Raw genomic sequence first — 17,584 nt, 5'->3', positions numbered from 1 at the left:
TGTTCAATTCTTTTAGATAATATGTAGAGTATGTAAAAAATCTATCAGTTCCTCAAAGAAAAACAGAATCCAAAGAAAGAAAAGAGCTGGACAATCACGGTCTGATCCTGCATACTAAAGAGGGTATCTTGAAAGGTGATTAACATCTGCATGGTGGATTTTGTAGAATACTATACAAGCTGCCCTGATTCCTCTTAGTTCCAATACATTTAGCTGAAGAGTCAAGTCCTTTGTATCTGGAAGTGGCTCAGGTGGGCTCCCGAACATGTACCTGATGAACCCATGAGAAATATCTCCATCAGAAGAAAGTTAAACAGCACTGACCTCTTAACTTTTCTGGGGTCTAACCACCAATTCAGTGTTGCAGGACAACTTTCCTGTGCAACGGCTTATTTTAACTTTGGATAGGAGGCTTGTTAGAGTCATAAACCTGTCAACTAGGAGGCAAGCTCTGGATGTTGTCCAAACCCATCAATCTCTGAATTGACATGCGGGTCTCTATTAGGAGATTTAGAACTTATCTTTGCAGCCTTGTTAGTATCTTCTGTGCTTTCATCCTGTGAAGATGCTGGTGAGTGGGGTGTGGAGGACAACAAGGCTCCGGTTATACTTAAAAACCAGTGTACTGGAGGAGGGCGGGGGGGAAGTGGTTCTCAGCCTGGATCAGAAGCTAGTATCAGGGCTTGTTCCACCATGAGGAGCCCACATTTTATCTCCCTGTTTTTTCTAGATCTGCTTTTAAAAGACCAGCTCTTACACTTGGTGAGTATGTGGGTGTCTCCCAAACAGCAGGGCTCTGAGAATGTCCATAGCTAACCAGGGAAGATTCCAAGCAAGAGAAGCAGTAGTTGAACCCTGCAGATCCTGACATACCATGGTAACAAAGACCCATGAGTAGAATGCCTCAAAAGGGGAGGGGAAGAGTGTGTTAAATGGGGAGGGAAAGTAAATAGTTTTAGAACTAAGTAAACAAAACTAATACTAAAATTGTAAAGCTACGCTAATGGTGAACCTTGAAGTGAACACCTACTAGACCAGGGGTTCTCAAACTGGAGGTCAGTACCCCTCAGAGGGCCATGAGGTTATTATGGGTGTGTGTGTGTCACGAGCTGTCAGCCTCCACCCAAACCCCACTTTGCATCCAATATTTATAATGGCGTTAAATATATAAAAAAGTGTTAATTTACAAAGGAGGGGGTGTCTCACACTCAAGAGGTTTGCTATGTGAAAGGGGTCACCAGTACAAAAGTTTGAGAACTACTGTGCTAGATGCTCTGTCTCAAGCCATAGGGTGGTTGAGAAGGAACTGAGGGCAGTTTGCCTGCACAGCTTCATAAATCCTCATTTGAGGCCTGAGAATGGCTGAAGCGGAAGTATGGGCTGAACAGGTGCTGCCACTGAAAATCTCCAATCAAAGGTGCATGTGTACCTGAAATAACTGCAATGGAGCACTCATAGGGACACTACTCAAAGAAGAGGAGACTGTTGTGGCTACTTTGCTGTTATATCCTCTGATGAGGAACCAAGGATAAACAACACACGTTTATGGCTCAAAGGATGTGGCAATTCAAACAATTCCAAGCTTGGACACATGGGGCAAATACCACCTAGAAGAGCATGCATATGGATGTCTCCTCCAAGAAGAATTTTGGATCTAATCCCACAACAAGAACTGTGGGAATTTAGGTACATTACTTAATCTTTCTATGCCTCCAATTTCCCATCTGTAAAATGGGAGTAATATGTAGAATACCCTAAAGTCTGAGCTGAGACTTAATCAAAACACTGAAATCCTAAAATGGGACCTTGGGATGAAAGCACTCATTTTTATTAACATAGTTCAGTGCTAAAATCCTCCCATAGCTAAGGATAAACAAAGTTTGAAGAACTATGACGAATAAGTTTAAAAGTAATGAAAAACTAAAGTCAGTAAATTGTAACTTTTCCATTCAAATTTTAAGTAATCAAATCTAGTAGGTTAAGAATATTGTTTTTTCTCAATCTCTGGGCCTGAAACCTCAGAATGTTCAAAGCTTTAAAGTTACTGAACTACTTTTCCTCTAAACTTGTTTTATAGATTTCACTAAAACATTACAAAATTAAAACCAAATCTGACAATTGAGTGTGTTGTAGCTTACTGTAAACTATTACATAAAAACTCCAGATTGCTTCATATTATCTGTATTATACTGCATTTGACAAATTTATAGTTATACAAAAACATAATATATTAAGGCCTAAGCATAAAATTTATATCTCGGATTTCAACTTCATCTCTCCATTTAAAATTTGTTTTTTCTAACTTTTTAGTACCTGATTTCTCAGTGTTAATGCTGAATTAAAACTACTTCATAAATAAGTCAGGTCTTTAAAGGTAACAAAAATTGTATATTATCTAATGTAGTAAAACCTCTAAAGCCAAGAAACTCCTGTAATGTGTTTGTAAAAACCATTTTTTCCAAAACTACTTAATACCTCTTTATTTTTTGTAGAATAGGATACTATAATTAGTCTTTTATAGTCCAATAGAAGTGTGAGCAATTAATGTTTGTCATTTTAGGAAGAAAAATATCCATCACTAAATCCTGAAATATGGTAGAATATATTGAAATATTTGATAGAATTCAGGTTCATACCATTTTGAGTAATACTGAAGAAAAACTTTTTTTTTTTTAAACAATGATGTACGCTTCTAACACTTATGGAACTTAAAGACCCGAGGGTATATTATAAACACAGTTTTCATTTCACAAATGTGCATAAAATGTGTTTTTTTAAGAAAACCACTGACAGTATTTTCTCAAGAGAAATATTTACATACATCTTAACATTCAAAAATGCAAACAGACTCTAGAATCCAGAAAAAGTTATAGAAATAACTAAAGCATGAAAATGTCTTATTTGTCTAAAACACAATGCAACACTATGTAAAGACTTGCCTGGACAGATGGACGCACACAATCCCCTACCCCAGCCCAACATCAACATTACTAGCCAATACAAACTCCATATTAAAAATGTTACCATGGGCAGTAATTTTGTGTACAGTGGAAAAAAATGTAGGACACTCTGCAGTACGATAAAATGAAAGAATATTCCACACATGTAAATCTAAAATTCACACTACAAAAAAAAGCTATTACACACTATTATATATACACACATTTTATACATAAAAATAGCAAACATCTAGAAATTTAAGTTACTAACAATATATGGTTTTAGCTCCAACTTTTTAGTGTTCAGTTTCTGGGGCAATTCCAATTTTTGTTTAAAATAATTCAGCTAAAAACTTGTTTGGAAAATATGTTACTTAAGTAAAAAAATTAAAATATGAATTACAAATTCATTAAAAATTAATCATATTTTATTTTCATTTCACAAGCTGTTTTGCTAGTTTATGAGGTGTTTCTACAAAAAATGTAGCTTTTGCCTCTAAAATAAGCTGTCCTATACGTTTGAAATATTCTGAAAATTTGACTGATTATATTCAACTGTATAAAGAATTTTAAAATAAAATTTCACTTACATCATAACTATAATCTGCATCATTTGTTACTGTCAAGTCTGCAAGGTCTCCAAGGCCCAGTACACTTAACAAAACATCATCAGAACCCATAATAAATGACTTGCCACCTCCAGATGAAAACGTTATTGGCTCCGCTACAAAGAACAAAACAGTTTAAGTTTTGAGAAAAAACCTCAAATTTACAATATGAAAAAACTGGATCAGTCATCACTTAAAGGCACAGCAATGTATAAGAGCTGAACTGTTAACAACTCATGGTAAAATCTCCTCCTCCTAGTGGAAAAGAGCTGAACTGTTAAATCATGGTAAAATCTCCTAGTGGAAAAGAAAATATGAGCATATACATACATATATTTGAAAATAATTCTCTGAATTTGAAGCTAAGGCAATAAACATTTACCTCCATGAGCAAGTATTTTTAGCACTCATAATTCCCCATAAGGACCTACCTTCCACCACACATATACAGACAGGGTTTTAAAACACAAGAACCTACAACATTTGTAATTACTGAGTTCTGCATTTGACTGTATCAACAATGTTTGGATAAAGTTTAAAAATAAACAACTGATATTCATGTCAGCTAGCTGCATGTTCCTTAAAACATTTGAAGCTTTACACATTTTTCTTGTTGATTATCAATTAGTACTAAACAATGCAGCTTTTGAACAAATATGTTAATTTTCAATTCAGGCTTGAATCATCTTCTCCAGCATTCATTCACATTCTTTACTCTTCGGTATCATCTATGACTCCCTGCTGCCTCCCCACCAAAAAATCAATTTGTTTGCAAGGTATTTGAATAAGGATTTACACACAGCGCTTCTAGAAAAAAAAATCTGCCTTACTGAAAGAGGTGTGGGTGAGAGTTTGTTTTATTTTTTGGTATTACTTTTCAAAGAACAAAACTAGGATACCTGATAAGGGAAAGTATATTCCTGATTTAAACTTTCCAGACAAAATTGCATATGTGCGCAAGAGCAAGCCATTTCTTCTGTTTTGGGCCAAAACTACTTGACAATGTCCCTTAGTAGTATTCATTTTTGCCAATATTTCAGCAGAAACCTCACATATGCAAAGGGTCAAGTAACTGCATCCTAACAAAATCAGATTTATTTTCCCAAAGAGTCATACTCCCGATAAGTAAAATGTCCTACATTATTTTCAGTGTGTATGGATGTAGGAGTTTCCTTACAAGATTCAACATTATTCTCAGTTTAGTCACCCACCCTAATTATACTAACTGTGAATTTCCCAATACTGATGTTCCAGCAGAAGTACTGAGATAGAGTAGTAAAGAAAAGAAGGAAGAGATCCATGAAATGTGCATTAAGATGACATGACAAAAGTTCTACGGAGAAACACAACCCACAAAATCTTTACTAAAAGAAATTTAAAGAATTAGGATTGTTCACTGAAGTCCATGTTCTGCCTGCCCCCTACAAAGGAACAAGGAACATAGGAGGGGAAAGGCAAAGGGCAAGTAAAAGCCCTGATGAGTCTGTCTCCCATTGCTGAGCCTGCATAAGAAGAATTCCAAAATTCCAGTCCCTCAGAGTCCAGTGTCTGCTCCCTTACTATTCCCCTTGGGGCAAAGTCATAGCATCATGAATAGAACTGTTCAGTTACAATTCAAGTAGTAAGCTGCACCTCATAAAAGGAACATATCCTCTCCCCACCTGGGAACTGTAGGAGATATCCTGCTTCCCAAATGTACAATGCATCTCAGAGCAATCTTTGGGACAGCGTACTTCTCACTATCAAGAGAAATTCAGAACTCCCGTCCCTGAACCTACAGCAACTATATTCAGATTCATCTGTATTTGAAACTTCAAAAAAGATGAACAATATTTAGAAGTTGGAAACTAATTTTCCAAAAGCAACATTTTAGTTCTAACCTGAAACTCTCTTCTAAATTTATCATTTTAAATTTGGGGCTTTTTTTATTTAAGTAACATTCTTAATAATTATGAAAAGTGTTCTTTAAAATACAGTCAAAAGTTTCAATAAAAATAAATGGCAACAAAGTAATAAAAATGAAACACACATGTATTTACGCTATCATCAAAACAGGTGAACAAACTTTAAATAGCAAAAACTTTTTTTTCATTGCAATGGACCTACCAGAAATATTCCAAAGAAAAAATATATAAGTAACATTGATGAACTATTGTTTAAAGATTAAGGATTGTTAGGAATTAAGGTTACCAGAGTTATTTGCTCATGCAGTATAGAACTGTATAGTTATTATTATCCTCCAATTTAAATACAAGTGTGTTCTGGTGAAGTCATTGTCTATTGTATTCATATCAATTACAAGTTATGATCTAGTATAATATTTATTATGGCAGAGACTGAGTAAAAGGATGCACCAGCCATCCTTGCACTCAAACTTGTTAACATTATGCATAAACAAAAAATCCAGACAATACCCTACAGATTAAATATTGCACTATACATACATAATCAGATGTGCTTATAACTGACTAGTCCAATCACAAAAAAACTTCCTCCTTAGTCTATTCTTTAATCAAACATTCATCATCCAGAGGTTATTATTTAGAATTATCACAATAGCAACCAACATTATGTACTGTATACAAATAAGCATTATCTGCCAATTAACACTATTTACCTAAAAAAAACCGTAAAAAAAAAACAACATCTGCACAGCTACTCATGTACCCGAAGAGAAGGCTTAGATAGCAATCGTGCTTTGAGTAAGACCACAGTGGAGAACTGCAGGACTATACCACTTTTTAGTGGAAGACTGACAAATGTATTTGTTACATTTTATGGTTTTTCCAAGTGTATTAGTCTATGACAAGTTTCAGTTTGCATCAATGTAACTAGCGGTTTTGAAATAAACATTAAAATGGTTGAAATGTGGTTGGAAATATTTTAAAACAGGATAATTGTTTATATTTCATCTTGTGAAGCACGGTGAAAAAAACCCACCTGGGCACAATCACATTCAAGCCTCTTTGTGTCAGAGTTCAGACACTGAAAGTACCATGAAACTTATGTGAGCCTGAATAGCGTTCTGGTTATTGGCATGGCATGCAAATGAAAGTATCAATCACTCCCTTTCTTTCAGAATTCTGGTTTCCAATGTGACATTACATTGTATTGCAGCAAAGGATTACACAGGCCATTTGTGTAACCAGAGACATATTATGGCTTACTGCAACTCAACAGTTGAGCTACTATGGCCTGGTAAGGAGGATAATAGTGGATGTCCTAAATCAAAACTACTTGAAATAGTTAGATGAAATAAAATCACTGGGCAGTAGTATGCTGTTCAGATACAATTGTCATTTATGGGTCATTTCTTTATTATTCATGATAATGAAATATGCCATTCTCATTCAATTTATTAAAGCAGAAGAACATGGACAGAAGGAGTGCAGTGAAGATTTGCATTTTGTTCTGGAGCTTCTACAAACGAGATGACTAACCTATCTACTACTACTGACTTCATATCACCTGGTGTAGACATGGATTATGAAATATTTGTTTAATATTGTCAAAGGACCACTAAAACAACTAGTTGAGAGAGAGAGTTGAAATTTTAAAACTCTGTTTTAAAAAAAGTCACAGGAAGGTAAGGAAAAAAATAAGACGCATGGGATTACTGTTATGTTCACACTACAGTTCTCACCCGACAGAAATATATGAAGAACAGTAAAACAAATTGATGGGCTGGAAAATATGCTCGCATAACAAAATGGCAAATAGTGTGAAATGGCAAAGTTCTAGAGACACCTTCTTTCAGAACGATTTGTGTACATATTGAGTGCAGACAATTTGTAATCATCTAAAGCATGTGGTGGTATAACGTTTCCCTGAGAAGAGCACTCACCCACCTCCACCCGTCCACTCAGATTTCATGTGAACTATGCAACAAAATATTTTGAAAAGGCATGGAAATGGAAGTATTGGTTTTTATGGTCCAGTATTTTAACCAGATTACAGTGCTGTATTTTAGAATGAATCAATTGACTCCCAAAACACATGAATAAAAATCCAAGCAAGAAACATGCCTTGCTTTATGATGATGATTCCATGGTTCACATATGTAATCCTCTCTCTAAAATACTGTCGAGTTTCTGGATAAAGATGCAATAGATGGCACCCCAAACAATGGGAACTATGAACCCAAATGACTGAAAGAAATCTCCTTCCTCATAAATTCTGATTTGCTCTTCCTTGCTTGCCAAACATTACTCTGAGTTTTGTAATTCATCTTGCTACAGCTATGAACGCCTCAATTTGACAGAGAGGAGTGCTGCATTCCTCTGTGCCTCATCTAGGTTTGGAACAGGTAGTATGACTACAGTGCAGGAGAGGTGACCTATAGGCAGATTTGAGGGAATTGCAGGAGTTCGGAAATCCCTACAGGTATACATAGCAAAAATCTCTCATAAGGGAGTGAGGCTGCAAGCGATATAGAGGAGACAGGAATCCCCTGCCAGAGAACGCCATGCTTTTAGCAATACAGCATGCTGCGATGTGGCCACAACTGTTGCAATATGCATAGGCACAGTGTGACTGCAACTCACCAAAACAGTTTTTCCGGTGCGCTATACAGGTAAGTCTTGCACTAGTGCAACTTGTGTGTATAGACAAGCCCTAAAACTATGTCCAATTTTATTTTTACTGTGAAATAAAAGACAATTTCTTACTGACATTGGAAAATATACAGACACTGGAAGCTGTGCTTGACTGACACCAAGTGATAGACTGATATTTTTATATTGTGATAAATCTCACCACTTTTGAGGCAGTTATGACAACATTGGGGCTAGAAGCTACTCAAAGCCCTGAAGATTGGAATTTGAAATAAATACTTCAATATGTTTTATGAGAAAGGCAGATTATAATCTTAGTTTATAACATAACTGTGACCTTCAGCATGAGACTAACACTGAAGCAAGCAACATTAGTACAGATACTGTATTAATCTACAAATAACTCAAGTTATTAAAAAATATAGATGCACATAATCTTTTGACCAACTTCCTCCACATGTTTAACTAGTTTAAGTCAACTTCCCAGTGCCTTTCTTGCAGGAGGTGGAATGAAAGTGATAGTTCAACTGCATCTGGAGCTAATGGTTGGTTAAGGATAGGATAGATCAAAAGTAGCTAATTTAAAAAAGTACGCTACTTATAAGCATTAATAATAATTTGAAGGTGAAGAGCCAAATTCATCCTTCATAATTACATCACTACTTTTCAGTAACTATTTTTATTTCACCTTTCAATACAAAACTTTTTAAACTAAATTTTATAATGTAACATCCAGATAAGATTACTTTAAAAAGGAATTCTGCAACAAGGGACTTAAGAGTTGACAAAGTCAGAACCAAGGCAGTTTCATATAAAATTGAATAAAAAAAAACAACACTTGACACGTAAAGTTCTGATTTTCTCTGAGACACAAAAGCTTCAAGTGGTAGTCATGCAAAAAAACCAAACTTGTGTGAACAGACTTGCAAACAGTGTTGATGTCCTACTATTGACAACTGTAACTGCATTAAGTGTTTGAGGGGATAAGTGATACCATGTGTTTAAATTAAAACCTTCTAAAATACAATAAGTAGCTGAATTTTTTTGTACCTTCCTCCGCTCTTGAACCTTCATCAGTCATTCTAGAAGAGGGTGACCTAGATTGATTAATGATTCCTGAAGGGATGTGGGGCAGCTCATCATCGCCCAGATCAGCTATCATGTCGTGAAGTTTTGTCCTGTTGACCCCTGTAAATTAATGTCAGCAGCAAAGGTTCATTTGATTGCTACCGCTTGACTTGACAGCAGTCAATAAATCCAGTTTCCTAATTAAACAAGAAAGATTACTAATGGAACCTCCTTAAAGAATAAAAGACATTGGTTATTATTTTTGGTTATGATGCTTTAACTGTTATATTGTGTTCTTTTGGAAATTTTGAAAACCAGTTAAACACTGAATCTGAAAATTATATGTAAGTGGTTTTTCTCCACCAAGTCAAAAAAAATTGATTAGAACTGTCTTGTTCATTTGCGGTACAGCTTTATATTCTGCTGTGGAAAAGAAAGAACCCAGCACCTCAAGTCCCTATGAAAAACCAAATATGTAACAGTTATAGAAAGTAACCTTTAAACAAAATACATATAAACTAAATGTTTGCAGTATTAAACAGTTTTAACTACACTATATGAATTAACACAGAAAATCTCAAGTACAAACAGAAAGTTACCTTACAAAGGAAAGAAGTAGAGATGACTTGTAACGGGGGTGCAACAAACAATTAACTTTCCCTGTTTGTTCATTTTTAAAATAGCATTTTAAATGATGCTTTGTGCAAAATTTTTATTAAGCCCAATCATGATTAGTCAGGGCCACATTCAAAATACACTTACACATGTCTACAATTAAGTTTCTAATTTTAAAAAGTCTGATTTGAAATTGTCACTGGCATTTCTATCTGTAGAAGATATAGTGCTGATAAATATGTATGACCCTACATAGTACAGTTCTGCATTAAGGATAGTTTAAAAAAACAACAACAAACAAAAAAAACCAACCTGCTACATTCACATCCAATATACAGGTAAAGAAAAAAAGAGAGAAAATAACTTGCAAAAGCACAATTTTTCAAGTTTCATTTTATGTTAGCCTATTCAAAAAGAGATACAATGATATAAGGAAAAATGGACCTCTACCATAAAATGTCAGACAAAAAAAAACTAGTAACTTTAAAGGTTCTACAAGCAGAACATTTCAGATAAAAAGTCGTCTCGGCTTAAAACTCGTCAGCATATTCAGAAGCTTTTGTCTCTTATCAAAAGATGTTATTTATTTCTCCCTGCATAGATGCATATTCTCAACTGGATGTGAAGTCTGGCACTCACATATCACTGTAACACTATTTAGAAATACACTGTGATCTCTTCCCAGATCACCAAGCGGCAGATAGTGGCAAGCTGCACAGTGGGATAGCTAACCATGGTACACTGCTCTCTCTATCAATGCAAGAGCACCAACCATGGATGCACTGCACAGTAACAAAGGGCAGTGTGTGCATGTACAAAAGAGGTTTAATTACAGTGGTGGACAATTGTCAACGTAACTTTATAGTGTAGACATAGTCTTAACTTTCAATAGAACCAAAAATTATATCTTGGTGTGGTCACACATGATAAACACTCTCCTGCTTTCAGTAGTATATGCAGGTAAAGACGAAATTTGCCAAAACCAGTGCATCCAATAGCACTTCATCTATACCCTCAGATTTTAGGCTTCTACTTTGATAGAAAAAAAAATCAATTAGACAAAAACAGAATACCCATTGTTAAATTAAGTTAGGTTTAATTCTGCTGGAGACAAGGTAACCGATTTAACAATGAAATACAGTATTTTTCTATAACCTGAAAGACGTAGTTAATGACAGCAAAAGGGGTAACAGGAAAGCTAAGTTAGTTATAAGTAAACAGAGCTGCTTCAGTTAATTGCCCAGACAATGCCAATTTTTTTTTTTTAATCTACTGCACGCACTTTCACGTGTACAAACCTAGGAGCAATCCTTTCATCAGCAGATTGTAGATGGGGCACAAGCATTAACACGTTTCAAAACTTAAGTATGGTACGGCTTGTGCCCCCTTCAGTTTCAATTAATACTGTTCAAGACGACAACCTAAAAACAAACAGGAAAAGGGGAACTTTGTGCCAGTGTTACCCGCCTAACACAGTGCTACTCACAAACTAGCTTAAACGTTCTTCTTCCTTAACTCATTTGCACAATTTCATGTTCTTATTGACTTGCATGCAGTAATGCTTATGGTGATGGACAAGATATTCTTAGTTAAGACGACAGAAAAACAGCCTTACCTGACCCAGTGCTCTATCTTGTCTTGGACAATAGAATGGTAAATCCCTTTAACTTTTTCTTCATTTGTAAGTGAAAGTAATTGAGACAAATGTGAAACACTGGAAGTGTGGAAACTTCAAAAGACTATTATGTCAAGGCAAACCAGATGCTATAGCCATAGGGATTATTCACAAATGTTTGTTTGTATAAATGTTATATATTTTTGTAAGTTAGGATTGTACTCAGCTTCATGGGAAGGGTTACCAAACGTATTCCAGGAATTAAAACAGAGGGTAATTACTGCAAATCCCAGGACAGGTAAAAAAACTCCAGATAACTACCCCCATCGGGGAGATATTGCATATACTTGTTCAGACTGGGATCAACAGGCCCAGAAGACAAAGTAAGGGCTTTTGGCATAAAGAGGCAGCGTGAACTAACTCAGACCCTCATTTTGATCTAAGAAAAGACATGATAGTGTTACAGAGGGCAAAGCCCTATTAGAAAATCTGGAACCTGCTAATGTCTCCACGTGGAAGACAGAACCTTGTAAGCTTAGCATGCATGCAGATTTTTTGTTGTTTTAGGATTATTTTTTTCTATAATACTATTGTCCTAAAATAAGCATACTGTGCTTTGTGAAAGCTCACTGGTTACTGGTACATGCTGTCTTTTTCCCTTGATACAGAGAATTGCAGGAGCGGGACTGAAGTCAGACCTCCTGGAATAAACACAGTGAATTTCAGGGGCACTGCAAACCTAAATGACTGGTGATAGTTGGAGGCCTTACGCCTAATGGGGGACCCTGGATGAGAGAATTGAAGGGGCAGAAGTGAAGTTAACCCCAAAACTGTGACAGTAGTATTTACCAAACTCAGAGGGGTATTGGGACTCTAAATTGTTTAATATTTGCAAAGCATTTGGAGCTGCCAGATGGAAGGTGGTACATAAAAGCACAAGAACATGTGTAGGCTGTTCTAAATTGTACTCTAACAAGCCTATGAAACCTGACACAAAAGGTTGTTTAATAATGTTTAATGATTTGGTCAGGCTTCTCTGAATATAAGCAAGCAAACATTGGTTAAGATCAGTCTAGTACTCACATGCACAAGGTTCACATGCAAACAAGACTTGACAGTATAGTTTCAAACTAATAAAGAGTGTGAAATAATTTGATACACCTTCACTCGATAAAACTGCAAACTAAGAGTTGAAAGTGTCATATCTAAATATGTCCAACCTAAAAAATTAAAAATTACTGCTTCACCTTGAAAAAGATGACAGTGAAAAAAATAAAACAGCTTATTAAGGCAATTAATGATTAACACAAAAATAAGATCACCTGAATTTTAGGAAAATGGTAATAGGTAACCAAAGCCTACAACTCATTAACTTGCTTTGCGAAAGGAATTGTTACCAGGAATTTAGTACCCTCCTTTAAATGTATGAAAAGCAGGACTTCTGATTTGGGTGGTATTAAAATAAGGGAATGAGCATCCACCAATTTACTCCAAACTAAACTAAGGTCTCATCACCCTTCATCCCAGCCCCCCCTCCAAAAAAAAGTGAACGAGAAAAAGACGAAAAGCACAGATTCAGTGAGAAGAATATGGCCCTTTATCTACTTTTCCGCTGAGATGTCAAAGTTATCATTAATAAATACCTCCGGTCAAGGGCACAGAATACATGACAATTTAACCCCCCTAGCCTTCATATAACTTGAAATCTGTCTCCACACCCCTATGGAGGTAATAACTTACAAGAAAAGGCTTTCCTGCTCTTCCAGTTAACAGGAAAACAACACACAGGAAAAAGTGAGTCACAGGTGAATATCCTGTCAATGACAATGACCTTTGGGAAATATAAGTAGAAGGCAAAGAAGACACCCAAACATCCTGCATCTAGGAAGTAGACAGTGTGTTTACACTCATGAAAATGGGATCTCAGCTAACCTTGGTTGGAAATACTGAAAAGGACTCTGGGTAAGTAAATTCTTTGGACAGGAGGCTAACCTTAGTCTCTAGAAGGCATGATTTTGTTTAATACACCTCTACCTCGATACAACGCTGTCCTTGGGAGCCAAAAAAATCTTACCGCGTTATAGGTAAAACCATGTTATATCAAACTTGCTTTGATCCATCGGAGTGCGCAGACCCACCCCCCCGGAGCACTGTTTTACCACGTTATATCCGAATTTGTGTTATATTGGGGTAGAGGTGTATGTAACCTTTTGTTTCCAATATCCTTACTCTCTATCACTTAAATCTTGAATTTTTAATAAACCAACCCTTGTTTTTCAGTATAAAGATATTTAAGTGTTCTAATATTAAACAAAGTGCTGATCCTGAGCTGAATCATATGGATCAGTTCAGGTGCTGATGGTGAGCAGTGTTTGTTTAAATATGCTTTTTTGAAGTCCATTATCTGCTGCTTTCACTCCTTCCTTTCCTTAGAATCATGAAATCTATCATTTCACGATCACGTTCACCAAAATTGCCTCCCATTTTCAGATTTGCTACACAATTCCTCCCCGTTGGTCAGAATCAAGTCTAAAATGGCTGTCCCCCTGGTTACTTTCTCCACTCTTCTGGAACAAAGTTACCCCCAGTAAACTCTTAGAACGTACTCGAAATTTTGTATTTTGCTGTTATTTTTCCAAGAGATGTCTGGATAGTTAAAGTCCACCATTACTACCAGGTCGCATGTTTTGGATATTTCTGCTATTTGTTCTAGAAATGCCTCATCCACCTCCTCTTCCTGGTTTGGTGAACTAGAATAGACCTCTATCATGTCATCATCCCCATTTTTAACCCTTTATCTTTACCCACAGACTCTCAGCTGGTCTTCCTCCCACCTCCTTCTGGACCTCAGAACAAGCGTACATATTCTTTTTGTATAAGACAACACCTCATCCCTTTTAACTCTGCCTGCCCTTCCTGAACAAGCTATTCCTCTCCCTCTGTACTAATATTCCAGTAATGAGACTTATCCCACCTAGTCTCTGTGATGCCAATAAAGTAATAATTTAGTTTATGTACTAATACTTCCTATTCTTTCTGTTCATTCTCCAGACTCCTTGCATTTGTGTATAGACAGCTAAGGTGTTGAGCAGTTTCCCCTCTCGTTGCTCCCATGACCCTGTTGTAATTTTCCATGTCACACCCTGACAGTCCTCTGTTAAGCGACCTCTGGTAAGGTCACTTCTTTTTAATACTTACCTGTGGGCTTTTGTAACCTGTCCCCTTTGAAACTAATTTCCAGTCCTCCTCAATATACTGCTCTTCCCCTTCGTGCTTAGGTGGACCCAATGTCTTCCCAGCAGAACTTCTTGGGGCTTTGAAAAGCTGCAGCCCCTGCCATGTTAGATAATAGTTAATATATCCCCACAGCAAAATGTGTAATCCTCTGTTCTCACTGCTTCTCTGAGCTACTCACTTCATGAGCATGAGAAAGCAGAATCTGATTGGGGTGGGGGTGGAGGGTACGCTTGTGCATTTAAAGCAAAACTTTAATCCAAGTACAAATTGAACAGCATTCAAAGCCTACCATTCAATCATTTTATATATAATACAAATTTAAGAAAAGGTAACAACATCACATCAGTTCATTCTTTTCAGAAACCGAAAGATACCAGTGTGTTTATGAATTTTATTGTCACTATGGGTTGTACACAGCCTGAAGAAAAAAAAAAGTTCTGAAAGTTAAATAGGAAACCAAATTAGCAGGGACAAATTTTCAAAAAGGTATATCTCCACGTTAACACTCAAAAATAAATCTGTAAACCTATTTCCAAAATAGTTCATGCAAGGCTGGTAATTGTCTAACTGGTTGTTTACATGCTAAATGCAGGTGCACTTTTGTGCATATCTGTTTACTACTTTTAGTTTGGCCCCAGTTAGGTATACTTAACTATAAAAAACAACAACAACAACAAAAGTTAAGTAACCTTTGACCTTAACAAAATTTCACCTTATTACATAAACAAGTCATGTAAAACTTTAAAAACAAACATGTACAAACTAAATTATAGTTAAGTGACATTAGAGGTCACACACAAAACAGAATAGCATTAAGTATTTGAAAATTTAAAGTAATTTAACATTTAAATAAAAAAACCCTTCCTTTATATTTAAAATCTATTAGCTCAAACTATTTATCTTAACAAAGAGAAGGTGACTTGATTACAGTCTAAGTACCCAAATGGGGAACAAATATTTAATAATGGGCTCTTCAAATTACCAGAAAAAGTTACAATACAATCCAATGGCAAGAAGTTGAAGCTAGATAAATTCAGACTGGAAATAAGGCATACATTTTTAATAGTGAGAGTAATCAGCCATTGGAACAATTTACCAGAGGTCATGGTGGATTCTCCATCACTGACATTTTTTAAATCAAGATTGGATGTTTGTCTAAAAGATATGCTCTAGGAATTATTTGGGGGAGGGGGAGTTCTATGTGTGTTATACAGCACACCAGACATTGGTCCCTCTGACTTTGTAATCTATAAATCTATGAACATATGTTAAAAAATAATGTACAGTCTAATTTAAGTATATATTTAGCACTTAGACAGAGCTTACAGTGTTTCACAAAAAATTTTGAACTCGCATGTAAAATTACTTTGGACCAAATATAGCTCTGAATTAAACTAGTGTAAAAACATTGCACTCAATGGAGTTACTCCAAAATTACACCAGTGCAACTCAAATACTAATGTTGCTCTTTGTCTATATAAGCTTTACATAACAAATTGAATTCTATATACTGTAGCATTATGTATCTCATTTCATAATTCATAATATTAAAATCTGGAGTTCTAAATACTTTACATATTTTTAAGTGGAAGCCTTATTCATCAATCATTTAATCTGACAGAATGTAATCCTTTCTTCCTTCCTAATGGCAGTATTTTTCTTTAGAATGTCAGAGGACGTTAACTGCATGGCAGACTGAATGTCAACATGAAGGCAAAAATATATTGTAGAGTAATCCACAAAAATGTTTGCTTTCCCTTACATGAAAGGCATATTTTTCATTCTCATGCTGCCTTCTAGCAGACAGACAGAAATATAGGTCCAACAATATAAATGAATCGTGATTCAAAGCAAGGTTCAAGAAAGAAGTCAGTTCAAGAATCTTTTTCTTTTACAAATGGAGAAATTTAGCCTACTTTGTTAAAGTTCAGGAAAAGGCAAGACAGCATCCCCAGAACCAATACTGTTCAAAATCTACCACTGTATTTAGATTTCAAGGTAGTTATTTCTCTTTTCCTATTTAACCCTAGATTTGTATGTTTATAAGTGTTTTCACGTTTCTGTTCTCACAAGTGGCACAAGGTATTTCTTGTATGATCAGATTTAGCAGATAGAAAGTTAAAGTTGGTTGCCCCCATCAAGGAAAACAATACTTAATGCAAAAACAAAAACAGAATTTGCAGAAGAAGAAGAAAAAAAAAAGTCTTCCAAATGGAGAAAAAGAATTGCATTTCAAGATTCAGAATCTGCACTTACTCTTTACCCCTTTCTTCCCCTTTCGTTCCTTCTTGTACTGTTCCTTCAGTTTAGTTATTAGTCCCTGGTCTACATCCCAAACCTCAGAAGTTGGGGACAGGTCATCTTTGTCTACATGCAGCATATTATTAAAAGAAAAAAAATCAGCAGTTGGCAATGCAAGCTGTTGGTGATTGATTGTTATAGCTCAACATAATCAATAAAAAGTTCTTCGGTTATACTTGAAAATATTTTAAAGGTGCAGTCTCAGTTTTATCAGTTACAGTTTACAAAGTATTGATCCCATTCTATACAGTTTTCACTAAACTATTTACTATAATTACGTCTGAATATTATTTTATGCTAATTTTTGTTACCAATGAGAAAACAATTTGAGTTTTTACTTTAAATAGCTGTTTGTGTTGAATAATGGATAGATGCTACTAAACAAACAAAGGTATCTAATGTACACCTCTGCCCTGATAGAGCGCTGTTCTTGGGAGCCAAAAAAATCTTACGTTATACATCAAACAGCGTAATATGCAATTTGCTTTGATCCACCGGAGCACGCAGCCCTGCCCCCTTGGAGTGCTGCTTTACTGCATTATATCTGAATTCGTGTTACACCGGGTCGCATTATATTGGGGTAGAGATGTACTTAAGATTACTGCATCTTTAGAAAGCCAGTGTTAGGAATTATTCAGCCTGCTTTGA

General features: G+C 35.7%; 1 protein-coding gene across 3 annotated transcripts in view; it reads right to left on the bottom strand.

The window, feature by feature from the left end:
* STRN3 (striatin 3) overlaps positions 1 to 17,584 on the bottom strand; it is a 90,781-nt gene that overhangs the window by 18,414 nt on the left and 54,783 nt on the right. Inside the window, exons 8-10 of one of the 3 annotated variants that reach the window (XM_030559338.1) lie at positions 16,892 to 17,002; positions 9,151 to 9,288; positions 3,530 to 3,663 (exon numbers count right to left, since the gene is read on the bottom strand). In XM_030559338.1, the coding sequence (XP_030415198.1) occupies positions 3,530 to 3,663; positions 9,151 to 9,288; positions 16,892 to 17,002 (383 nt within the window). The remainder of the gene's footprint in view (positions 1 to 3,529; positions 3,664 to 9,150; positions 9,289 to 16,891; positions 17,003 to 17,584) is intronic. The other 2 variants (XM_030559339.1, XM_030559340.1) reach the window with 2 other exon arrangements.

The sequence above is a fragment of the Gopherus evgoodei genome, chromosome 4, assembly GCF_007399415.2.
Source record: "Gopherus evgoodei ecotype Sinaloan lineage chromosome 4, rGopEvg1_v1.p, whole genome shotgun sequence".
Taxonomy (NCBI): domain Eukaryota; kingdom Metazoa; phylum Chordata; order Testudines; family Testudinidae; genus Gopherus; species Gopherus evgoodei.
Note: the sequence above shows the minus strand (reverse complement) of the source record. Positions and strands in the feature narration are given on the sequence as shown.